Source organism: Pagrus pagrus (genome assembly GCF_965226575.1).
Source record: "Pagrus pagrus genome assembly, chromosome: 15".
Classification (NCBI taxonomy): domain Eukaryota; kingdom Metazoa; phylum Chordata; class Actinopteri; order Spariformes; family Sparidae; genus Pagrus; species Pagrus pagrus.
The window spans coordinates 27,756,464-27,783,889 of record NC_140199.1 but is presented as its reverse complement, the minus strand read 5'-3'; the positions used below and the strand labels follow the sequence as shown (position 1 = coordinate 27,783,889).

Genomic DNA, 27,426 nt, shown 5'->3' with positions numbered 1-27,426 from the left:
TATATCCAAGCCTCCATTCAACAGTATTAACCAAAACCACCAGTCCAACCAAGCCAGATAATTGAAACGCAAACAACTGATCAAAGTGAAGCTGCAGCTCAACATTGTTTATGTACGGGCCTTATGTGAGACCTGTTGACTTTTCCAATTGGAGCTGTAAACCTTTGTTTGTCCATGCATCTCCAAGACCGATTGTCAGTCTGATCTGAACAATTACTAGCTAAATGTGTTTGCCAGCTCAGGCAGAGCCCCCTCCCTCTTTGCTGCCCTAAAAAGATCAAAAAGAAAGACATCCCCCCACCCACCCCCACCCCCCACTTGAAGCACCCCACCAAAACCCCCCAATCATCCCTTCTACACCCCATATCCCTCCTCCCGACCTCTTCATTTCCTTTTAGCCATGACAGTTCAGCTGGAAAACCAACCATAAATGATTTTTTTCGACGGCCCAGTGTTTGGGACATGGCCTGTAGAGAGCACAGCTTTCATGAAGGGGACATGTCTTTAAAAAAGAAAGAAAGAAAAACGACCTGCATTTTTCAATTATGTGCGGTTGTGCTCAGCTGATCAAAGAGCTGCAAGGATGCCACTTCTTACTGAAGACTTAAGACGCTCATGATGTGAATGAGCCCAAATTGACACTACTGATGCTAAACGGTTAAGCACCTCACAAAATGTTATAAGGTCAGTCAACTTTTAGTATTCATTTGACCGTGACACAACCACAGGGTTGTGATGGACTGGTTTACTCTTTCATTCTGCTGCACAGTGTAAAAATCACAGTATGAGGTGAGAGAGAAAGCTGATGCTTATTTGTGCCAGTAAAGACATTTTGATCAAAGCCACTAAATCACAAAATGATACACTGAATTGTCATACACTGTAAAATATCATATTAAGATTTAGTGATATTAACTAACTGTCTTCATAAAGGTTAAATGTTAAAGGCTCCTTTGTCTGGAGCTTTCAACCCAACTCATAGTTTTCCTCAGATGATGATGTTGAGAGCCTTGGAAAAAGCTAGTAAGTGGATCTCAAATCAAGATGTTTTGTTTTTCAAGCTCAATAATCACAAAACAATCTTCTTATTTTGGTGAACTAGCCCTTTCAAACTTAAACTTTTTTAGATCTATTATCAAACTTTAAATGATGAGTGACTGTCCTGCTGAGTGCTCATTGAACTCTTGTCATGTAAAAAAAAAAAAAAAACCCTAGAAGCTTTTCTGCTTTGAAGAAAATAACATGATGAAAACTTTTAATATCTGTAACCTGTCAACATGTTTGTGTTCTGACCCATGACCCATGTCTCTTCAGTTGGGTCACATATCACACCACCCCCACTGAACTGTTGCCTGAAATTCCTGACTACCCATTTCGGAAACACAATCGTCGCATAGACTGCTCCACTGGCAGTATTCTGGGTTGGAGTAGTTTCCCTCATTCTTACTGCTTCAAACTTGCCTGGTTTACTGCACCATTGAATATCTCGTCTCCTGAGTTTCCAGACCTTTCTGGGTTGCCTCCAGAATATTTGGACTTTAAAGAAGTTTTCATTAAGTTTACAGATTTGTCCTTGCCCTTGCCAGAAAGTCCCTTTGACTGAGCTATCAACCCCTTTCTGTTGGTAAAGATTGACATCACCATCAAGAACAGGTACCAAGCTCATTTCACCTGCTTTTGAGCTGTGTCAGGGTGCCACTATTTTCACTAAACCCAGGGTCTGGGAGGTGGATGAGAGGTAAACAGCCTTTAAGCCACTTCCAGTGGACATTACAAGTATCTTGTTATGTAATTTGGCTAAACTAAAGCCCTAGCTGTCTGGCTTTGTCTTTATCTATTGGGTGACATTCTGATGTTCTCTTTGAGTGAACAGGAACATGAGCAGCACTTGAATCAGGTGTTGTGTTTGGCTCCTGGAGAACAAGCTGTTCATTAAGGCTGAGTTCCATGTCCAGACAGTCTCCTTCATGGGCTTCATCATTTCTGTTGGCAGCATCCAAATTAGACCCCACCAAGGTTTGTGCTGTCATCTAGTAGCTTACACCCACTCCAAGCAGCTCCAGAGGCCTGGGGTTTGCTAATTTATTTATATTATATATTTAACCATAACTACAGCTCAGCTGGTACCATGCTGCATTCCCTTACCTCTTGTGGGTCCTCTTTTCAATGGTCTCTACATTTGACTCTCATAAGTCAAATAGCAGTTTGTCACCAAAGTTGACACATCTGAGGGAGTGGCAGCCTGACCAAAACTCCACCTGTGTGTCATCATGATAAGGGTTAACCCTCTCTACCAATTTGCCCTAGCGAGTACTGTATCACCATAGGCCGGAGCAAAATCCTGCCTGTATCCCGCATCGTTCCCACATCCTCCAGTACGATCTCTCCTCCGGCCTACCTGGCTTCCACTGCACTTTGTCTCTTTCTGAAAGTGATTCTGGAGATGGTCCCAGGTTTTTGGCTTTCTGTGTTTAAGTTGAGAGTGACAGTGGCTCTCAACTCCAAGCCAGTTGATTTCTACTGAAGCCATAGATCTTAAAAAACAGCTCACAAAGGGTGAGTTTCATTTTGTGTGTGTGTGTGTGTGTGTGTGTGTGTGTGTGTGTGTGTGTGTGTGTGTGTGTGTGTGTGTGTGTGTGTGTGTGTGTGTGTGTGTGTGTGTGTGTGTGTGTGTGTGTGTGTGTGTGTGTGTGTGTGTTAGCTCATGTTAATGAAGGAACATGTGGCGGCTGTAGCTCAGGAGGTAGAGCAGGTTGTCTAGTAATCGTAAGGTTGCTGGTTCAAATCCCTGGCTCTCCCAGCAAATGCAAGCAACTCACTTTGCAGTATGAAGTGTCCTTGAGCAAGATACTGAACTTCAAATTGCGCAAAACCCCAAAATGAGCAGTTGGCACCTTGCATGTATGGGTGAATGTGACAAGTGTTTGAGACAAAAACGCTATAGAGATGCAACTCCATTTACACGTGTGACTCACTGATGTGTTTTTAAAAAACCATGGAGCTCTGGAGGAAGAAGATATATCAGGCTTGACATACACACACAATACTTAATTGGGCAAATTAATCAATTGTTTGTTTGGATCTGCACATGAGAATGTATTATTTTTAAGAAAAAAATACAATATCACCAGACATTTTAATTGAAGGCTGTCGACCTTGTTTATGATGAGCTGTAAGTATGAAAATGCTGGTTCTTTAATCTGCTTTTGTGAGACACAACAGGACCATGAGGAGCTCTCACACTCCGCTTCCTTTTCTCTCAGCACCACAGTCAGTTTGTTGGGTCATACAGCTACTTTGGCCAAAGCAAGAAGTGTCACCTACCGATCACACGCCTCTCTAATCTGCATTTCTTTATCACTGTGTTTGTTTGTGTCCACCAGCACAGTTGTGCTCTCTCTCTCTCTTGCTCCCTTGTTTTTCCTCCTTGCCCTCTCTATGCACTCCGGCATATGTGCTTAACTATTTGCCGTCCCTGGACCTGTCTCTTTGCCCTGGCTGTCAGTGCCACGTTCCAGATGTTTTGGATCTAGATTTTCCTCCTCCAGAAGATTCAGCCTCTCCTCATGACCCTCTTGCCCTCTCTTGGGAGGATGTTATGCTTCTCTCTCCCTCCCCTTCTGGGTTTCTCTGATATATTTCTCCTGCAGTCTGTAGCTAGCAACCTATGTTGGGTCACAAGAGACCAGGGAATGGGCCAGACAAACCTAGATCCTTAGCAAAAAACAACTTCTTCAGAGTCTACTTGAGTCAGAGAAAATGCTCAAGGCATATCACTTGAGATGTGCAGAGTCTGTTGCAAAAAAGCTTATTGTGTTCTCCAAGACAGCAACACCAACAAACCCGAGCAGGTTCCCGAATCCTACTAAATCGGAGCTCTCAGGGCACCGCTTTTATTCTCTCGGAGACCTCCTCCTATTTCTTTAAAAAAACACTCCTACTGAGACTCGTCTCCTTTGATGTAATTTGCAGCCCTAGACTCTGCCGCCTCCCTCTGATCATGGCAACAGCCCCAACAGCTCTTTCTGATCAGGGCCATCGGCCCAACAGCCTTTTCTAATGAGGGCAGTGGGCCCAGCAGCCTTTGTCTAACTAGGGCAGTTGATAGAAGATAGAGCAATGGGGCCCAATGGAGAGAAGGAATGGAAAACAAATACGTGATTAACAATACCTTCTCCTACAGGGTCAGGGCAATATACAGAAGCGATATGGCAATAGAAGAGAGCAATGGAGCATTTATGATCGACATTCCCTCTCCCCTTTCACCCAGTTAACATGAAGCATATATGATTTTCTTCACACAGAGTATATGTCTCATTAAAACTTGGTTACACTGGATTAAAGTCAAGTTTTTCACAACATTCCCCCTTTGGGACTGTAAAGTCCCATTCTAACTCAAACAACCAAACAATCAAATGTATGTATGTAAACCGTGTAGGGATCGGGGAACGTGAACTTGTCCAGGACTCGATCAGTTGAGGTTACTTTAGCACCTTGCCAGGTTTATGTAGCTACATTATTCAGAGTGATGGATATAGTAAAAAAGACTTCATATCTGCTGCTAAATTCATCTTGCCAGGCAGCAAGACGCTAGCCAATGGTAGACAATGATCATCAAGACGATACTATCATGTTGGGGTTTAACAGCAAACCTAAACATATACTACATCTCTATATGTACTGATTACAATAGGAACAAAATCATAATAACATTTTCTATATAATGGAACCTGCTCAAAATGAACCCACTTAAATTGGAGTATACTAAGTCAACAGTCAATGATTACATCAAACAATAAATCAGTTTCCATATAGTTTCAAAATGATCAACACCCAGGGCTTATGGCCCAATCATATTGCAGAATATGCTGTTTTTGTGACCTTAAGTTGTGAGTATAGCAAGCTTATAAAACAGGTTATACAATCATAGTTGACATTCGTTAGGGTTTACACGTTTCTTAAGAAATGATCATTACTCATGAAGCAGGAAGTCCATTTTCGTGAGGACCTTTTCCTCCATTTGCCAGGCTGTTTGACTCTAGACTGCCTGTGGCATTGTCATCTCTTCCAGTGCTGACAACAGTCTTTGATGCATATGGAGTAGAATTTAGGGAACATCCAACAACCTCTCACGCATTTAGGCCAACTATTGTTATTGGTCCCGGCAGCATACAGTCATACTGTACTATATCATGGCAGTCTTGAGTTTCACTGATTTCTTCAGCTCTCATTGTTCTGTGGTTGAATGAGTGAAACACAGACTACTTCGTCCGAAAAACATTCATGACATTTGGTTCAGAAATGATTGTATGTCTTCTGAAAATGTGACCAAATCTGCTGTGTTAACAAGTACATCCAATAATTTTAACATTTATTTAAACGTCCCTTGCCCATTTTCACCTCACTTAGGTGCTTTTGATAGCCATCCACATGTTTCTGGTGGTCCTCAGGCTGAACTTTTAACCACTCCTCTTGACATAATCAGTCAAGTTAGACTAAATTCATTAGCATCCTGGCACAGACTTGTTTCTTCAGCACAGTCCACATGTTCTCGATGGGGTTCAAGTCAGGAATTTGGGAAGGCCATTCCAAAACGTAAATTCTAGCTCGATTTAACCATTCCTTTACCACTTTTGATGTGTGCTTGGGATCATTGTCCTGTTGGCCGCACCAAAGACCCAATCTTCTGGCTGATAGAGAAATTTGGAGATAATCATCCTCCTTACTTAATCCATTTACTTTCTTTAGAGCAGCAAATCCACTTGCAGCCAAACAGCCCCACAGCATAATATTTTTACCACCATGCTTGGCAGTAGGTATGGTGTTCTTGGGTCACCCTCTTGCCTCCAAACATATTGCTGGTCTTTGTGGTCAAACAACTCAATATTTGTTTCATCTGGCTACAGAGTTTTCCTCCAGGAAGAAGGAAAAGTTCCTCTTGGTCAGGATGGTCAAGAGCAGACCAAAAAACACCAAAAATAAAATTCACAATGAATTAGAAACTGCTGGAAGACAGGTGCCAGTGTCTACATTCAAGCATGTTTTGCATTGCTACTGGCTGAGATGCTGCCATGCAAGAAAGAAACCCTTGCTCCAGACGAGGCCCCTTGAAGCTTGAATGAAGTTCTGGACGAAAACTCAAAGCTGCTGCAAATGCTGCCTCCCTTGTTACCCCTAGGACTGTCTGGTTTCCTGGTGTCACCTGCCCCTTTCTGTGGTGTCTCTGATTCCTGTGGGGCGGCAACGCGTTCCCCTTCTGGCCCAGAGGGAGCTCCCCCTGTTTGGTCGGGGCCGGGAACCGGGCCTCTCTGGGTGTGTGGTCTGCAACAGTGGTTGAGGTGAAACCAAGCACTCTTACCTTCGAGTTTTAGTGCTGTTGGGGACCTTTCTGTCTAGGTTGGTTTCACTTCCTTTTGAATACCTTGACATACACCAGTTCTCCTGGGTGTATCCCCTGCAAACTGTCTGGGATTTCAGCCCCTCTGTCTTCAGTGGCACCTTTTACCTTTGGGAATATAATTATATATAAATATAATTAAATGTTGCAAGTACCTACCCATTTTATTTTCCAGTTGTTCAAACAGGGACCATTTACAGGGACCCCTGAAATAGGGGCCGAGGCCTGAGTCAGCCGGGCCAATGGGGAACCAAAAACTGATGTTGGCTGTGCCATCGACCAAGGAGCAGGAACTGAGGTCGGCCGTTATACGAAAACTTAAAGCTCTATGGTGGTCTATGGTTGCAGCTACAGTAGAGTACTGAGTGAGTGCAAAATATGAGCACACTATAACACCAGAAAAGTTTTTTCAGCCCCACTAGAGCACATTCCACCACCAGATGACCCATTCAGACATCTCATGATGGATTATGTGGATATGGGAGCAGAGACACAAGTAAGGAAAATTAGATATATCCTGGTAGTGTTATGTAGATTCAGCAAATGGATACAGGCAATACCAACACAGCACCAAGATCTTAAACCAGTAGCAAAAGTTTCTGTGACTTGACGCTACGGCGCCAAAAGGTCAGAGAGGTGACATCTCTCCACCTGTTGGAGCAGCTAAACTGGAAACAGTAATAGTGGGCAGGTTTAAAGCAACAAGTGATCAACTACAAAAAAGTGACATTGGCAACTGATGTTGGTCTTTTGCGATCATTGCACTCCTATGTTACCATTTTACGAGACCAGTTTGCAGAGCTGGAAGAATCAGCACACTCTGTCAGTGCGACACAAGACTACCCGTTCGACACTTGGTGTGTGAGAAAAAGAAAGAGATTTGCTGACGAGTCTGATGATGACGGTAAAGTAGCTGTTACTGATGGTAGTCTGAGATTTAAGGTTGAAACCTACTATGTCATAATTGATAGGCTCAGTTCCTGCTTATCCAAAGGGATGGATGCCTACAGGTGAGTGTGGTGTGCATGAGAGAGCTGCTAAGCTGAGCTCCACTTATCTGACAGACCTGGACACGTCCTTGGCGGACGAACTCATACAGTTCACTCATTGTGTGCAGAATGAGACTTCCCCAGTACAGTTGCTGCATGTTCAACATTTCCTAATGTTTATGTAGCATTACAAATGTTTCTAACCTTGCCAGTCTCAAATTGTGAGGGTGAGAGGTCATTTTCCATTTTAAAACAGGTTTAAAATGTTCTAATGACAACAATGTAACAGGGATGGCTCTCTGCACTTTCCCTGCTGACCATCGAGCATGAACTCGTCATGGGTCTTGATTTTGAGGATATTGTACACCAGTTTGCATATTCAAAGTCAAGAGGGGGGGCCAGTGTGTAAGATGTGTTTGCCAAATGAAACTGAGCCATGACATGATTGTGCATTGCCAGAAAATGTATGTTAGGTAAATATGCTCTTACAGGTACTTTCTAATTATTTAGGAGAAAAGACTTTATATTTTTGCCAGATTTATGTTGATGCCGATGTGTTTTAATGCAGAATGTGACATGTGAGTGAGTAGCCTTTGCAAGACACAGTGGTGTTTGTGAGTGTTTTTACTTTACCCTGTAGAAAAAAGTTGAGACGCAATATACTTTTGAGTTTTGGACACAACTTAAACTCTGACATTTTTAAATAAACCAAAAAAGTTTTGCCATTCTCAAATCTTCATTAGATAGACTTTGATCTTTGAGTTCTAGAAACTAAAAAAAAATATTTCAAAATTACAGTGAGTTGTGACCTTGCCATTATTTGAGTGCCTGAAAATCAAATGGTATTAAATATTCAAAATATTAAAATGTTGGCCATGATTCATTTAAACTTCTGTGAGTTTACTTAATTTTTTTTAATTACATTACACAGGGGTTTCTAAAGCTCAAAGATTCAGTTTATCTAAAGAAGAAAAGTAAATGATTTTAACAAAAGATTTGTAGTTCAACTTTTTTGTTTTTACAGTGTATTTGGTTCTATGCATTAAACAAAGTTAGATTGACCATTGGGGCATTGGGCTTCGTTCATACTAATTTCTCTGGAATTAACTTGATGACTGTCAGATATTGAAGCACTGGATATATTTGTGCTGCTGTTCAGAGATCTATTGACAAAGACTGATTTGTTGACCATAATTTCATTACATTTCCGTCATTAAAATACTCTTGACAGTGAGAATAATGTCATTAATGTGATCATTGGCTTGGGGAGGGGCCCTTGAATGTTGTTGCCCAGGGGCCCAGTGAAGTGTTAATCTGGCCCTGGACTGGATTGAGAATGCCTGAATTGTTGTGTGGATGGGCCTCTTCTCCACCCTTCACACTGTCTTGGTCCTCCCCTTGGTATCGTTCTTCCTCGTCCTTGTGTGGAGAGGTTGTTGCTTCCGCCTTGAATGACATGCACATGGATTGGCAGCAATGATGTAGTGGGTTTGGGTGACTGGGTGGAGCTGTCTGCCCAGATCCTTGTCTGCTGGTGCTGCTGCATGATGGTGTTTTCTTCCCTTTGTTTTCCCTTACTTATCTCCTCTTTCCTCTTTTGTTGTTCTTTTGTTTTTCTGCCAGGATTTAAGTAGAGTTTCCTTCCAGCTGCCCATCTACTTCTAGCATGTCTGTGTCCTTTTTCCGTATAAATACAGGAGGCTGGCCTGTCTCAAGGGGAGCTATGTTCTGTGTATATGGGGGTGGCCCTGCTGGCCATGAGGGGGCTGTGGGGCCTGATCCCTTTTTCTCTATCTGCCCCTTGTCCTCCCTCTGTGGCATCTGACTTCTCTTGGTAAATTGGTAATTTCCCATTGTTCTTTCGTGCCACTTTTTCAGACAAAGCTGGATTTGCTTTGTGCGACAAAGATGTTGTTGCATTATTAATTCCACTGGCGCTGACTGTCTCCTTCCTCTTTTCCCTGTCCAGCCCACATGTAGCCTTGTCTCAGCTGTGGCTCAGGGGTAGAGCCAGTGTCTTGTTATTGGTAGGTCGCTGGTTCGTTTCCCCTGGTCTGCATGTAGAAGTGTCCTTGGGCAAGATACTGAACCCTAAACTGCTCCTGATGTGCTGCTCAACACCTTGCATGGCAGCCACCATCATCAGTGTATGAATTACTGTAAGTCACTTTGGACAAAAGTGTCTGCTAAATGTAAATGTGTCTTGGAATTTTTGGATAAATGGAATTTTCGTAGTATTTTTCGTATTAATACAATTATTTATTATACTCCAACCTCTCTGTCCCATCTCCTTCAGGGACTGGTTAAATTTGCCTGTTTCCTACTCAATTTTCCTCGGCATGATGGACATGCACAGCCACGGAGATGCAACCTCTCTGTATGCTCCCCTTAAATCTATGAATTGATTCAGATGAAGTGTGGCTACTGCACTGAGATTTCTGCCTTGTCCATGTTTAGGGCGAGCTTGTGGGATCTGCTACATGCTCTACCTCCATCCTGTATGCCGCCACTGTGTTGTTTCAAAACAGTCCTGCAATGCCTTAATTGCTTCCTGAGACTGGTCAAAATCTCCTGCTGCTATGAAGAAGGCATCGGGGTTAGCCACCTGTTGCGTGCTGATGTTGTTGTAAAGTTCAGCCATAGCCTCCTTCACATTAGCACTCGGTGGTACATAGCCTGCCATTATGATGATGGCTGACAGCTCCCGCAGCAAATAGAAGGGTCATAGTTTCATAGTTAGTAGCTCTATGTGTGGTGAGCAGAGTGTAGAAACCACCACAGCATCCTGGCACCATGACTTGTTGATATACATGGCCATAGCTTCACGGCTAGGGAAGATACTCTGTCTGCTCTGTGTAGTGTTAGAACCTCCAGTTAAACCTGGAGTCCGTGATATTCTGGTTAAGCCAAGTCTCTGTGAAAACCAAGACATGCGGTGGAAGGCCCTCCAAAGTCTGATGTAATCCAGTTTGCTGTCCAGTGAGCGGACATTTGCCAGTATAAGTGAGGGAGCTGCTGGCTTGAGTTGATTAGTGGTTAGCCTCACATGTACTCCTCTGCGCATCCCCCGCTTCCGTGCCCTGTTGCACCGCCTCCGGTGCCTGGTGCTACTGCAGGCGATGCCGCAGGCTCCTTTGGGCCCGCACAGAGCCGAAGACCAGGCTCGCTAAACACACTTGGCTAGTGCTCCTTGTGACAAGAGACAATGTTTCAGATGTCCAACAGAACCTGCCACTGTCTTTCCACACATTTTACTTTCACATCACTCGTTCCACACGCTAGCGCTGCATAATCGCTGGGAGAGGCCGCCTCAAACTTGGGTCACGCTGCCGAACAGAACTTACATACATACACTCATCCCATTACTCAGCCTGTGCTTGGCTGCATCTTACTAAATGCCAGATTATTCCACCCAATACAACATGACATCCAACAATCCAAATTGTTGTAACCACATTCAGCAAATGGTCATAGCTGCAACATGGTACATGAGTTACATAAATTACATGAATTGTACACACACGTTTGCAGCAGACTCTGTTATGCCAGTGATGCTAGTTGCACTTCAAAAGTGACAGTTGTCTGTGTTTAGTTGAATTCAGCAATAGTCAATTTTAATAACTTTAGCTTGGTTATTTATAGGAGAGATGATCAGATACATTTAGCCTGGGTGGGGTCCTGACACATTAGGATTAGACACATTTAGTATTTGCAGAAAATAGCTCTGCTTACCTTTAATTTTGGTGGCCATCGATGGACTTAGGTGCAGGCAGGTCCATCCTGGTGTCAGGCTCCCGTTTCTCTCTCTGGGCTGGGCTCACCAATTAATGTTGGGTCACAAGAGACCAGGGAATGGGCCAGAGGAACCTGGATCTTGGTCCAACACTTTTCCAAAGAACAACTTCTTCAGAGTCTACTTGAGTCAGAGAAAATGCTTAAAGAAAATCACTGGAGATTTCTAATAGAGTCTATTGTGAGTTTATTGTGTTCTCCAAATTAGAAAGACCAACAAACCCGAGCAGGTCCCCAAACCGTACTTAGAGTTCTCAGGGTCCCTGCTTTACTCTCGGAGATCTCACCCAATTTAAAAAAAAACCTACTGAGACTTGTCTCCTCTGATGTAATTTGTAGCCTCTGATCAGAGGGGGGTTTCTGATCATGGCAACAGCTCCAACAGCATTTCCTTTTCTTTTTTTAACACTTTGTTTATTGGGCTTTTCAATGGGCAAATTAGCAGAGGTGGGAATTGTGGAGTCATCAAGTCATCTCCATGCCATGTATTTGTTCTGTTCATGCACTAAACCAGCTGAGTCCAATCAGCACAGCTCTTCAGCCAGGAAGGTGAGCTAATTAGTGAATGCACCTGGTTCAGTGACTGAGCAGAACAAATACATGGCATGGAGATGACTTGATGACTCCACAATTCCCACCTCTGCAAATTAGTGACAACAGTAAACATATATACATTTGAAATAATTTGTCACAATTAAGATTATTCTAAAACCCAGTTTGAAAAAGAATAAAGATGGGGAAAAAAAGGCTAATCTATAACAGAAAATAACACCCTAACAAAGAAAAAGAAAACCAAACACACACACTTGGTGAACACCAAGAGCGAAAAAGGAAAGAAGACAAATTTATTATAAAGACTAAATCAAAACACAAAGAAAGAAATATAAACACGCATCAGACAAAAGATATGGAGAGAATTTTATTCTTTTGAAGTGTGGAAAAATAGACCCCAGATGTCATCATTTGAACAATTACATCACTTTTCTGATTGACGCTACAACGGCTATGAGGTTTGGTCATCATTGACACATTTATGTGAACGTAGCTACGTATTTAATGAATGAATGAATGAACATTGAAACACTTGAGTCTTACTCTGCTTGAGTAGTTTGAAATTTAATATTGAATGTTTTTGATGAATTATAAAAGGTGCATTTTTTACTTTGATTTTGATTTTTTACTTTGACTGTGAATATTAACATGGTACTGGGGTACTAGGGTAAGGTGGTTTGGTTACTATTGTAACTTTGATTTATTAAAGACAATTAATTAATGAAATAATTAATTAATGCGTTTGTATTTAGCATGTATGTTTATGCATACATTGATTTTATTTTTGATACTGACTTGGTTATTTCAAATGGAATACTTATGTGTATTTTTGGCTTTTTAGGTCAGGTTTTTTTTGGACCAACTTTGGATTTTCTTCTCATGGACCTTGATCCATTCATCTCAATTCACATGGCGAGCTAGATCAACGAACTGGTAGGACAAAGTCTCACACCCACCGATCTGGACAAACTTTTTTGGATTAAAAGGATATGAACTAAACAGTTTTCCTTGAGAACTTTATTGTGAACAACAGAACATTTGATTTATTATGGGTAATCCATTTTTTTGAATATTGGAATGGTGTATTGTTTGTATTGGTTGTTTTTTTGTAAATATTTCTCTGAATACAGACACTCAAACTGCACTACTGTCTCATCCATTCATTCACAATCCAGGCTCCTTTAAAGAACAGACTTCTGTTGCCGCTATTGTAGCCGTAGTCAACCGCCTAGCCCATATGCGTTACAACAAGCTGCTGCTTCAAAGCCAAGTCTTTTCCAATTTTATAAAATATAGAACATCTCTTAGCCAGCGGTGTGAGAGGGAGGTGCCTTTGATTTCCAAGTCATTAATATCAAACATCTGACTAAGAGAGTGGTAAAAATACTATGGACGAAGCTGCAAACTTGTGTTTTTTGGGGAGTAAACATTTTTCTGAAAGCTGCTGAAAAGATGCAAAGATATTGTTAAAGTAGAGATCTTTCAAGGTTTTCATTCCCAAATTAAACCACCAAAAAAGCATGATGGACTTAAGATGGCTGAAATACATGGTTAGAAACCAGTGGAGCATTGGCGGAAAAAGACTAAGGTCTAAAGTACAGCTTAAATTGGAACCAAGTTCTTAACCAACAAATTCCTTGTAAAGGGAGAAATACAAGAAAAAATGGGGGCACGTACTAGGGCCTTGAGAGAAACAGGATTGGCAGAATTGACCGCTAAAATCAGCCATAGTGGAGGGGGATCAAAGGCCTCATAGTCAAGCCAATATTTTAAGATCCTGATGTTGGTGGCCTTGCAATAAAACCTGAGGTTTGGCAATGCCATCCCCCCTTGAGGTTTAGGTCTCTCTTAGTATAGTTTGCACAATCTGGGAACGTTTTTATTCCAAATAAAATCTAGAATCACACTATCTGATTTACGAAAGAAGCTCTGAGTAAGAAAAATTGGCATACATTGAAAAAGGTAAGAGAACAGTGGGAGGATATTTATTTTCGCTGAATTAATCCATGCCGCGAGAGATAAATTGAGGACAGACCATCATTCACAATCATCTCGGGTATCGACCAGGAGGAAACAAAATTAGCCTTATATAAATCTGTACGGTTGTGAGTGACCTGAACCTATGTCTAACGACTTTATAAGGCAAGTTGTGTAGAGGGTAATTAACTGCAGCAGCATTAATGGGAAATATTTCACTCTTATTCAGATTCAATTTATAACCTGAGATTTGGCCAAAAGGCTTGAGAGTGTAGAGAGCAGCAGGAACAGATACTGACAAGTTTAAAATGCACAATAGTAAATCATCAGCATAAAGCAAGATCTTCAATTCAATACTGTACCTATGTATACAGAAAATGGGGGTTAGATCATAGTACCACTATAGGGGTTCAATAGCTATTAAGGGAATCAAGGGGCAACCTTGTCTAGTGGAAAAATAAAGACGAAAATAATCAGAGTGGATATTGTTAGTGTTGATTGAGGCTGATGGTTATGAGTAGAGCAACTTAATTGCTCTACTCAATTATTAAATTGAACATTTTATAAAATTGAGTAGATTATTAGTGGGGCCCTCCTGTAAGCCATGTAAACCTTTGCCATTGTCGCAGTCACTAGTGCTTCCACTACATTCCTCCCTCCTTTAACATAGTATGCTCCATCTGACAGAATATAAATAAGAAGACCTATACAGAAGAGAATGACATATAAACAAGCAATATTTAGCTTATTTACATCAAGCACTTTACTTAAGTACAAACTGAAGAAACTTTCACTTCACCTAAGTATTACCATTTTATCCAACTTTTCTTCTTCACTGCATCCCAGAGGCAAATACTATACTGTTTACCACACATTTGTTTGACAGCTTTAGTTACTAGTTGGTTTTGAATGCTGGAAGCATTATACAGTTCTTCTACGGACGGAAGGGTTTTATTATTCTTCACGTCATGTTTTCCACATTTTTCAACATATTCACTCCATTCAAACTTAATTAGGACATTATCGCTATCACTATTTTGATTGATAGCTTTCATAATTTTAGAAATATTCAACATGTTCTGCAAATTTTCCCCATTTAAATGAATGGGGGAATGTTAAAAAAAATCCCATTGTTGTTGTTGTTTCAAGCATTTTCAAAACATAATTTCTCATTCATACCTTCGGCTAGAAACATAAACAAGTCACAGGTCTTCAGACTATGACACTTGTATTCATCTTTTTAAAATCTTTTATAGTTTTTGAAATATTACAGTTTAGGTGTAATGGGGTTTTTTTTAGCTCGTCTTCAGATTTTATAATGTGTGTATTGGTGTCATTAAGGTGAGTTTCAGCACCTGTGATGCTGCACGCACTGAACTCTTCTCTTCTCCCTTCCTGCCTTCCTTCTTTTTGCTCTGTATGTTCCATAATTCTCACTTCTGATACACAAATTAATCATTAAATGTCAGGATCCTTCTCTTCTTTCAGCTGATGGACTTATTTCAGCAATAGGACTAAGCAACAAACCCTCCAACCAACTCCCTCATAAGGCCCAATGTTATGTCATTTCCTAATTTTTTACTCTACAAAAACAAAATCTACATGAGTGTGTCCAGGTACTTCTCCTGGCATTCGTGATGTAAAAATATAACCAATAGAAGCATTTTTTCCGCCTTCTTTATGCGGACTTCTTTCGGCTCTCTCCCCATTTCTCTCTCAATGACACAGCCATTTCAAGCCTAATGGTGTGTTCAGACCAAAGGCGAAAAAGTCAACGAAAACATATAAATAGGCGCAAATTCACAGTTATTCGCCATGGGTGGCGTGAAGTATGAGAATGACGCAGCGCAAAAGATGCGAAGACATTCGCATGAGTTGAAAATATTGAACTTATCAGAGCCTATCAGCATTGACATTCACACTGAGGTCATGAAGTTGCTGATGTCCGGACATTCATGAACAGCAATGGAGGAGAAACACTGGCTGGAGAACCACTGGCAGGATCAGTACTTGGCCGGACCTCCAACCGAGGGACAGGGTCAGGACTCAGCCGGACCTCCGACCGAGGGGCAGGAACTGGACTCGGCCAGGCTGCTGACGGAGGAGCAGGGTCAGGTGTCGGCCAGGCTGCCAACGGAGGAGCAGGAACTGGAGTCGGCCAGGCTGCCAACGGAGAACCACTGGCAGGGGTCAGCCGGACCGCGGACTGGGACTCACTGCCAGGAGTCGGCCAGCGGCTGATGAAGGAGCAGAAACAGGAGTCGGCAGGGTCACCGACGGAGGAGAAAGAACAGGTGCCGGCAGGACCGCCGACCACCTACAATGCAGTTCCCTCCCCAGACAGCTTGACAACCATTCACACCTGGGCTCACCTAGCCCTAGCAACCCACATGAAGGCTGGTTGGGTCAATGACCCACAGGTGGCCCTAATGACTCTGAAACTCAGAGCTCACATGTGTCCTTAACGACTCTGTAAGGACACTCCCACACAGAGTTTAAAAGCCTGCAAACTCTCCTCCAGTTAGTTAGAACTGAAGAAGCCTCTTGGATGAGAGGTGAAACGTCTTTAAGAAACTGAAACAAGTCCAATTACCTACGATACAGCACTTAGAATAACCTATACTGATGTTGGATGGACTTGAACTAACAGATTTGAAGTGTAATAACAAGCATGTTTGCTGGGATTTTGATAGAAATATTAAAACTGTTCCTGGAGCAAAGTTTTAAAAAAAATACCCTGCTAACTGTCTTAACTACCTATTTTTTGACTGTGAAATATCCAAATAATTCTGGAGAGACCTTCAGTCTCATTTTGTTAACCTACCTAGTCTACTTGCTTAATCTTAAAGATATTATTTGTCACCATAATAATCCAGATAGTAGCAATCTTGCGTATGTGATCAATTTCATCATACTATATGCTGATTTATTCACAAACAGAAATTCTCCAGATCTCTTCCCAAATGTTCAGTTTTTTTAAGAATTAAACTCACTACTTTAATGAATTAAGTTAATAAATAAGTTAAAATGCAATACATTTATGAGTAATTTCAAAACCTTATACCCTGAAACTTCTGACTAATGATATCTATATTAATCTATATCCATCCATCTGTCCCCTCATTTTATTTTCAACTTGCTTTATGTTATATACATATATTTATTTGTATTGTCCTTGTTTGATGTCCTATGCAACCTTATTTTCACTTAAATTCGATTGTATGTGCAACTGTTTGAGTTACCTGAACTTGTTGTAAATTTTTCTGTCATAAATAAAAGTTGTTTGTAAAAGAACAGTGAAGCACTGCTCAAGAAGTTATCCGTCTCCACCCAGCTGTCTCTTGTCATAAAGTTTAGTCAAGTTATCACCAACAAACCATCACGTTACATTATTATTATCATTGTAAGCTTGTGCGAGCCATTCAGCGTGTGTGTGCACTATACGTGTGTTGTAATGTGTTTGTTTTACTATGATATTTAAGCAGAAATAAGACTCCGGTTTGACTTTGATTCTGTTTCTGGAAGTGGTATTGCAGCAAGTACTTCAGTTAGAAATGTTATCACATAGGTCAAGCTGAAGAAAACAAATCATCAGCACCAAATGACATTTCATTAAAAAGATAGCCTGGTGATAATCTGGTGTAAGTTTCCTTAAATGACTTGACACACATTTAAATCAGAGATAGTTTTCAGTTAAATCAAATTACAATAGTAAAATAATGCAAAGTACTCTGAAAAATGATATCAAAATATGAATAAAATAGCTAAATACAATAATTTATTTCATATCATAAACACACATGAATTCACACAACAGCACTAAAACACAACATACAGGTATTCGTAACGTTCAGTGTCCTTGTTGTTCCAAATAAATAGAAGAAATCTATGTGTTTACTTGATGTGAAAACCACTTGCACCGGAACCTAGCACCATACGTCATCACGTCCAAGCACGTAGCGTCGTCGTCATCCGCTGTCACGTCTTTCCTATGATGGCTTCCTGTTTGCACTGGTCTGCTCCTGTCTGAAACATGGAATATTGTTTACTTTCTCTAACACCCGTTTTTAAAACGACCACCGCGTGCGGGCCAACACACCGCCGGGAGCCGAGCATAGGCTGCACGAGGGGGAGCGAACAGCGGTGCTGTCAGAGCGCTCACCATGTTGTTATCCCAGCTGCCAGAGGATGTTCTCTATCAAATCTTGTCTTATCTGGATTACAAATCTCTCAGTCGCCTCTCTCAAGTTTGTAAAACTATCTACCACTTTGTAAACCGGGATGCTGTGTGGAGGAAGATTGCTAAAGACTTTTTGAACACTGGAATTACCCGGAATGGGACGGACATGTAAGATAACCGTCACATACTGATGAGAAACCAGTGTATTTTTAGCGTTGCGTTAGCATTAAGTTGGCCACATATACTTTTGGGTATTAGGAGCTAGTCGGTTTACATTCCTATGTACAGCCACAGAGTGTTCGAGGGGACCCACCTACAGTAGTACTGCCTTCACTGTAGCTAGCACTATAACTATTACCTCTCTGAATTTTGGCCTCAGGCAGTTTGAAAGTGTTGTGGTTTGTGACATCAGGGCCATCACAGGTCTCCAGCCTAATTTTACAAGAACCAGTGAACATGACTCCTTTTAATTTGAAAAAGAATAAGCTGACTTCATAGACCAGATTTTAACATTGTAAATGGACGGATTGTGAGTAGTTAGCCTATAAAATAGAGTACTGTATGAAAATGAAGTTCTTTTAGCACCTTAAATGACAATTTATATATTTTGGGAACATACCAAACCAACATACCATTTGACTGCCTAAAGTCCCAAGGGCATTCTTTTATCTACAGTGACATCAGAATCCATGTTTCCTTACAATATCACCTGCCATACTGTTGGAGGTGCAAATGAACACGACAGGTGCCTTTTTGAGTGTCCAAAGAAGATATGGAGTTGATATTTATCTTTTTTGTGTTACACATGTCCACATCTCATCCAGCAAAGTGCTGTAGTTGCCACAATGTTCTTCTCTCATCCTCCAGTTTACTGTGGTTTTGCACTGGCACAAAAAAAAATGAATGACAGTGCAATCTCAACGCTGATGACCTCTTCCTCTGCACCTTGAACAACGTGGTGGATTGGTCACCGCCCCCAAATAACTCTATGTGTGTTTGACATTTTTGGAGCAGAGTTGATCAATTAATTAGTTAAAGACCAATTCTTGTTTATTATGACTTGTATCTAATATTGGCAGATATGTCAATCATTTCCACCAGGACATCAGTCTCAGGAGATCAGGAACATAAGAAGCAGTCAGACAATCACACAGGTTGTAAACAAACCTCCAGTTTAATCAAACCGATTTCGAAGTAGTAAGTGAAGGAGAGAAGTACAATTATTATCCAAACTGTCCAATCTAATTTGTGATGAATGTTGGAACATTGCATGTTTGACCTCCAAGTGAAGAAGTCTGGATCATTTGGATACATTGGGAATGCCTAGGATACTGCCTAAAATGTCAGATCAGGTATCAGCAACTACACAAGTCTATGCACTGTTCTGATACCACATCATTTATTTCTTAGAAACTGAATCCTGTTAAATTATATTTTTTTACTGCATAAGTACCCAATATCTAGAAATGGCAAGTGACTTGTGCAACTTCAAGCACATCCATAATATAACAACCATCCAGGCTTAGTAGTATACAGCCGTTAAAAATAATATACAGTTTATCCCCTATCACTGAACCATTATAGCTATGACATGACGCCTGTAATGAACATGAAGTCTTTATGTGTATGACTGTTGTCTGTTGTCATTTAGTGTCATTAGGTCAGTTCGGTCAAATATCAGAGTTAGGGTTAAATTTTATTTGTATATTTTACTGTTTTATTGTTGTTGTTTTTTGTCCCATTTTCATCATAAGTAGCACTATAACAAATATTAAGCCTTCAGTATCCACAGTGGCCACAGTATAGTAATGTTAAACTGTCACTGCAGATATCATCACATCCCACTGAAGGAGCGAGTCAAGATAGCTCAGAACTGGTGTGATGGGGTCTGCAACAGGGCTGTACCTCTCAAATGGAAAACGAAGTGAGTGAGTCATTTGCCTATACAGTGTTTAAGGCTGAAACACTATGACCTTTTGTTTTTACAGTACATCATCAAGACAGTAGACAGTGTACTGTAAGACACAAGAAATGGAATATGTTTAAAATCAGAGAATTTTTTTGTTTGTTACAGTGTTAATTTCGTCAGACGAGACGAAAAATATTCGTCAACGATGTTTTTTTTATGACGAAGACGAGACGAAGTCAATGCTCTTAAACACTGACTGTGACGAAATTAACACGCATTATTTGTTGACGAAAAAAGACGAGACGAAATCTACTTAATCAAATAAAAACTTAATAAAATGTCTCTTTCTTTTTTCGTCACAGACTTTTAAATTACAATCCAAAAAGTGCCTTTGACTAGATTAATTGTGATTAACATTACTGTCAATCTGCTTTCAAAGACTAAAACTAGACTAAAATACTTTGGATTTTCTTTGACTAAAACTAGACTAAAATGCACAGACTTTTCGTCGACTAAAATGTGACTAAAGAAAAAAAGAATACAAGCTGACTAAATATGACTAAAACTAATAAGGGCATTTGACACAAGACTAAGACTAAAACTAAATTGAAAAATAGCCGACAAAATTATTTTTGGTGTAAAGCTAGGCTAGCGATGTCCTGACAGTAACTCTTAACAGCTAACTACATACTTCACACACAGACACACTGAGATTGATATCAATCTTATTATCTTTCTCCATGAAAACATATATCCCCAAATGTTGAACTATTTCTTGAACAAACATAATCTATTCTTCGTCATGGTTACATTTCTTTCATGTTACCTTTACTGATCATATTTGAATCACTTAAATGTTTCTTCAATCGTGTTATCTTCTCTTCAGACTGTTGCCATGGGTACAGCTGGATAGAGACGTGCTGTTTCTGTCTCAGGCTGCTGTAATTGGAGGGTACAGTCTTTGCCAAGACGGGAGGCTCCAGCGTAACCCATTTGAAATCTACTCAGGCCACAAGGGTGATGTCTGTCGCTTTGTGCTGACGGACACTCATCTGATCAGTGGTGGAAGGTAGCTCATCCTCTTTATTCTCCTTGTGACTTTACTTGGCACTGACACCATGTATTAGTCATTATGTAATAATCAGAGGTACTACATAAACATAAGTCCTTGCAGAAGTAAGACTAGCTTTGGTCAGGGAAGAAGTACAAGGACAGGACAGATAGGGAAATGCTTCAACATGCATACTGGAGAATGATAGTATACAGAGCCTTTTTTGATAAAGTCTTTTGTCTCCATATTTTGTTTAGCTAAGATATCAGGCTAGTCCTAAAATAACTGCCCTTTGTCTTGTGTCAGTGATGGGAAGATCCTAGTCCACCACAGGAGAAGGGACATGATGCTGGAGTTATCAGGTCATAACCAGGAAGTCAACTGCCTGGACTCTAAAGATGGGCTCATCATCAGTGGATCCAGAGACCGAACAACCCGGGTCAGAACACCTCTTCAATTCAAATTGAATAATGTGATGCACACAGCTGTGGTGTTTAGAGTACACATTTATTTCACCAAGAATAATAGTGAAGGAAGTTAACCTCATTGCTTTGAAAATTTGCAATTCTTCAGAACAAGAAAATGTTATATTTCACTTCAGATTCAATTCATTACCATCTTTGTTGATGTTTTAGCAGAATGTCATATATCATGTCAATATCATAGAAAATCTGTTCATGAATGCATTAACAAACATGCTAACTGGTGGCTTTTGTTTCTCTAGATTTGGACTTTAACCTCCAGCTGCCCCAGAGACACAATTGCCATGCACGACAGAGTGTGGTCCGTTGCTATTAGCCCTACACTGAGGTAAGCATTTGCTCACTACAAGAGTTTGTTTAAATGGGAACTTGGGATTTTCAACAGCAATGTTGGTAGTTTTTGCAAATAAACAATGGTGAACCATTCTCCATTTTGCCTTCACACAAAGCCTCCCACTCTTTCACTGACAAAAATCCTTCAAATGACGTAAAATGTGTCATCTGGAGGATTTTAGGGCTATTGTATCAACTACAGGTTGTAGTTGATAGTCTTTGTGATATACTGTAACTGGAAAGGGCTGCTATATTGTTTTCTATATTGTGAAAACGGAGGCTGGAAACTGATCAAACTGTAAAACAATACAGTACTGATCAAATGTGAGACATGATCCAGTTAATTTCTCCTTAGTTATTATTTAGCTGTAATACTACATTGTTGTATAATAATATGATATTGCTACTACGGCCACTCGCAGTACATCACCAGTATGTTTCAGGGCTGATAAGGATATTGGTTATTAGTAATCAAGGGGACCGACAACCGATATTTGGAACCGATATGCATTTACAGTAAAAATCAAAATTTTGGTGTCAAAACTTAGAATTTAATATAACACAAAGTCCAACACAAAACGAGCTGAAATGCATTTAAGCATATGTTTAATTAGAATAGAACTAGTTTATAATTTAGTTTTCCAAAACATAAAAGTGCACTTCAGAATAATATACTACTGGAATATAATTACTAATGCATTACTGTGTTCATCACTTTAACTGGTTAAGGGAGAGCTCATATTAACTGCTTTTATATGGCTGGATAGCTTAATCTATAATAGTAGTACTATTATATTAGCTAATAAATTGATGTACTATTATAGTACATCAATTTATTAGCTAATTTTTGTTTTATATTAATAATCAGTATTGGCAAAGTAACGAGTAACTTAAGTCATCAAATTAATTTAGTGGAGTAAAAAGTATAATATTTGCCTCCGTAATGTAGCAGAGCAGAAGTATTAAGTATACTACTATGTTAGTCAACAGGCTAAATAATGGACCAACACATGCACTTGTTGACATTCGCTTACGCATTCAGAAGAACTCTAAGAGACTCCACATTAACATACTTTATTATCAGCTAACATTACATGTAACATGTAAAAACACCAACTCATATGGGCAAACTGTCGCTTTCAGACAGCCTAACGTTATCACTAACATTACACCAAATATTCAGGCTTTTGTGTTGCTGGGTAACTGGAAAACTGGACATGCTTGGAAACAGATCAAAGGATTGTGGCGTTTTTGGAACATCAGTGTAGAGGATTTTGATGTTTATAACTTCAGAAATACCTGCTGCTTTACCCTCTTCATGCAGCTCCACCAGCTCACCGAAGCTTGTCCCCCCTCTCTGCCGTGCCAGAGACACCAACCCTACATTGTTGATTGGCTATTACCCCTGTGACATGTAACCAGTTAGACAGTGTTGTGGGAGGGACATTAAGTGTGACCACAGAGGTGAATACAGATAGAGAGGCAGGGGCTGCAGCAAAGCCAAAGTAGCACACTTTTAAATTAATTAATTCTCATCGGCATCCAAAAAGATTATATGCCGATACACATAATGGGCAAAATGACGGATATCGGAGCAAACAATCGGCTAGGCCAATAACCGGGTGACCCATAGCAAGTACGTCCGCCATCTTGGATAGCTAGTTACGGCAACATGACTTACAAGCTACATACAGAACTGCACTTGAAGCAGAAATTTAGAAAGTTAGTTTATGATTATGATAACATTAGCTAATTTTCTCAGATAATACTGAACAAGAACAATTTTAACTAATAGAACAAACAAACAAAGTTTTGCTGTACCTTGCTGTCCAAGATTGCTATTGGGCAGCCACTCACATTTGGTGGTGACACACCCATCAGCAGAAGTGTTTATTTGTCTGGGACGGCGCATTGCATTTTGGATGTTGTATGGATGGTTGACCATCTTAACCAGTTTTCTCTCAGCAGCAGGTGATAGTTTGTGTTTTCTTCCTGATGGTGGCAGTGACACAACTGTGCCATGCACTTTATACTTACAAACAGTTGTTTGTACAGTTGATCTTGGGACCTGTAACTGCTGAATAATGGCTCAAAGTCACTTTCTTGACTTGTTCAAATCAATAATGCGCTCTTTCATATTAATGCTGAGCTCTTTAGACTTTCCAATTGTAGTGTTTTTGGCTAAGTCTAGTGGGTGTATCAAACGAGCCCTATTAAAATGGGCCTGGAAAAGTCATCAGCCGTTATCAATCAAAATCACTCAGAAGAAGTTAAGAAGACATGTTTTAAAGCAACTTTCTATAATCACCAAAATAGGTTAATTAACAAAATATTTGTTGTATGTATATTTTTGACCCAACAGATTTGGTCACATTTTCAGAAGACCTATAATAAATTCATCATTGAACCAAACTTTGTGAATGTTTTTTGTGACAAAGTAGTATGTGTTCCACACATTCCATCACAGAAAACATGAGAGTTGTAGAAATCATTGGAACTCAAGACTGCCATGATATACATGTTCTTTACAAGTGTGTGTAAACTCTTGACCAATATTCTCAAGTAGGTTGGAGACTGCCTGCTTGACTAAACTTGCACTTGCAAATCCAACACAATGCATTTTTTAAGTAATAGTATAGGAATTATTAGAATAGGAACTCTGCACTTCTTTGAAATCTTGGCTCAAAGTGTGTGTGGCATGGCACTGCACTACTAGAGTACTGCTGTAGAGAGGGCAGAAACACATTTGTTGTAGTGGTGATTTAGAAGTGCCTTTGATTTCTCAGCCATGTTTACACCCAGGTGCTTAATAACACACACTTCCACATACTCACTCACAGCATTGCTGACATGCAGAGATGCAGAGCGCTGTAACACTATCCGGACTATATCACCTGCTACTCCAGCAGAGAGGCAACATCACAGGTCCGGGGTTTCCCATCTCATTAAAGAATGACCTGCTCTGTATACAACTTGAGGATTAAGAACAGTAGTTAATGTTAGCTCCTGTGGTTTCAGCATAGCAGGACACTGACTTGGTTTTATGTATATATTTTTTCTGGTTTAGCAGCAGGGTTACTGTTGACTAAAGTACATGACAGCTGGTGATCTACCTAAAAACAATACACTAATTTTTCAAAATAATTAATGTTCAAGAAAAAGAAGAAAGCATATATTATTAATCCCTTTAGGAAAATGTTTTCACTCTTTTGTTATTTAACACACACAGGCACAAAATGCACACATGCACAAAAGTATCTAAACACATGCATTAATGCATAGAGAGATTTTTTTTTTTTTTACTCCTTGCTATACAGGACTTCCAACATTGGCATCGAATGTTAATTGATACATACTCGTCCAATATGAAAGGAATCACTATTGCTCTGTGCTGGTTTGGAACAGGATTTGGAACAAGATTTTAAAGACTTTTCCCAGCATTCCAGAACCCCTGAAATCTAATTGCTTAACTCTAAATCAAATAATTTGAATCCATAAAAACCTATCTTATTCCAGTCATAGCTTTGTCAAGCCCCGTAAATAAATGAAGAGCAAATTTCCAAATTTCTAACACTTTGATTGGATACACAAGAAGATAAGAAAGCCAGTATACCAGCATATGTGCTTGGGGGCTTGTCTGGCTGACCCAACCCTCAGATCTAAGAGGAACAGAAAGATTATCTACATCATTAATTCTCCAATTTGCTGGCTGAAATAGCAAACCATGCCTCAGCCCGCTGCGCTCTCATAATGGAAACCCATCTCCCTATTTCTCACTGACCAACGACCTGCTTAATTAAAACTCCTCTGGAAACCAGGTGTCAACTCACTGATAAACCTATTAAACCCACTGTGCCACACACCAAGTAACTAAACCTCCAGCTGGTTCATGAAAGGAAAATAGACTTTTCACCTCAGTTGTTGAAGCATAAGTCAAGCTAAAAGTCACAAAGGATATAAAAGAATAAACCATACAAAATCAATTGAGAGAATACTAAATAGGCAGGAGTGAAATTTCTGCACAATGCTGTGAATGATAATTAAGTCTGGATTAAAACAGTACGGTTACACTTCCAGCATAATGTGTGATAGCAATTGTTCTATGACACGATAGCCATTGTTCTCCTGATATTATAATGCAGAATTAAACAATAATTTTATAACGTAATGTTATTTTAGACTTGTTTTTAGATAATTATCCACTTCATATAGATATAGTTTTGATTCTTGCATTGCCCTCAAATATAGTTGAACCCTGGTCCCAGCAGCCTGTGTGGTTTCCAGTGAGGAGGCTGATTCTCTTCCCAGGTTTTTGACTCAAGACAGTTGTGATAATTCACTCTCTTTAACAGTTAGTGGCATGTGTGTGCCACTTTGACTGATTTGGGAAAATGTTTAAAGGTTAGTTCTGAGTGAAGGTGAATGGTGGCTTCCTCCATAGCTTGCCTTCCACCACAGAACAGAAGAAAGAGAGGGAGAGCAGCTTGTGCTAGAAATGTGTTTTTCTATATAAACAGTGATTCCAAATGCATCCCGTTCTATTTAAGTTTAACCAAGCATTTCCAAGTCCTACACAACAAATCCTTAATTAGGTAAAAACAATGAACAAACTGAGTTGTCATAAAAAGTAATAGTCTGCCCATTATTAAGTACGTTAGTATTAGCAAGATACACTGCTGTTCTTATTTTTGGCTTCAGACCTCCCCGTCTGTCCCCTGGTCTTTGTGAATTGTGGGTTGTGTTGTTGAAGATGACTGGATTTGTCAATGAAGATACAATCAATTGGTGCTCATTTGCTCAACAGTTTTCTCCCTGGTTGATGTATGTTTCAGCCATATTGACCGAACCAAAGAATAAAGGTGAAATAAATGGGCACAGACCTATTCAGTCACACGGTCAGGGTTCTATAAAATCCTAGCAAACAGATTACAATGCTATCTCGTATCTCTCCTCTACTCTGTCCGTGTCATGAGCTGCAGGTCTGTGTATCTGTTTGACCAAGGGCAGTGCAGAGATGCACACACACACACACACACACACACACACACACGTACACACACACACACACGTACAGCAGATCAGCAAAGAGCGAACAGGATTAAGCTTTTAGTTCAGCTGAATTCACACAAAATCCAGCATTGCGGCACCTTGTCTGGAGGACGCACTTGTTTGTATTTTGGATCGCAACCACTGTGAAACAAAAACAGAAAAAAAACTTTAATTTCTTTTATTCACGTCTAGCTTGTTTGACCACTGCTGCTCTCTCAATGTAGTTGATATGGGGAGTAGGAGCGAACTTTAGATGTTTTGTTTTCGAATAGCAGTTGACAAATCCCAAACGCAGACACACAGGCAGGAAAGTAACTTGAATGAAAAGCGAGCTTTAATAACAGATGCTGAAAATCCAAACTACAGAATGTAACTAAAGGCAGATAAAAAAAAACAGGATGAACTGACAAAGAGAGGGGAAGACAAGGACTTAAATACACAGCGTGTGAAAACTAATAGGTTTGGCTGAAGGCTGAGGCTTGGGTTATTGAGGAAGTCTGTGAAAAAGGATGGTACAGAGTTTCTCAGCCAGGGCTTTGAAAACATCTTTTTATGTGCCAGTGACAAGGCAGCATCTTCCTCCAAAAGTCATTTATGCATATTAAGTCCTCAGTAAATCTAAACACAGACACACATGCAGGCTGCAATTTGAATGAAAAGCAAGCTTTAATAAAAAAGGCTAAAAATCCAAAATGTAGCAACTAAAAGCAGATAA

General features: G+C 40.1%; 1 protein-coding gene across 1 annotated transcript in view; it reads left to right on the top strand.

Annotated features, from left to right (window-relative positions):
- The first annotated feature begins 17,686 nt into the window (after window positions 1-17,686).
- The window catches only part of fbxw4 (F-box and WD repeat domain containing 4), an 84,099-nt gene continuing 74,359 nt past the window's right edge, over window positions 17,687-27,426 (top strand). The window contains exons 1-5 of the mRNA XM_084375994.1: window positions 17,687-18,055; window positions 19,716-19,811; window positions 20,683-20,865; window positions 21,154-21,286; window positions 21,572-21,657. Of these exons, the coding sequence (XP_084232120.1) occupies window positions 17,871-18,055; window positions 19,716-19,811; window positions 20,683-20,865; window positions 21,154-21,286; window positions 21,572-21,657 (683 nt within the window). The 5' untranslated portion in view covers window positions 17,687-17,870. The remainder of the gene's footprint in view (window positions 18,056-19,715; window positions 19,812-20,682; window positions 20,866-21,153; window positions 21,287-21,571; window positions 21,658-27,426) is intronic.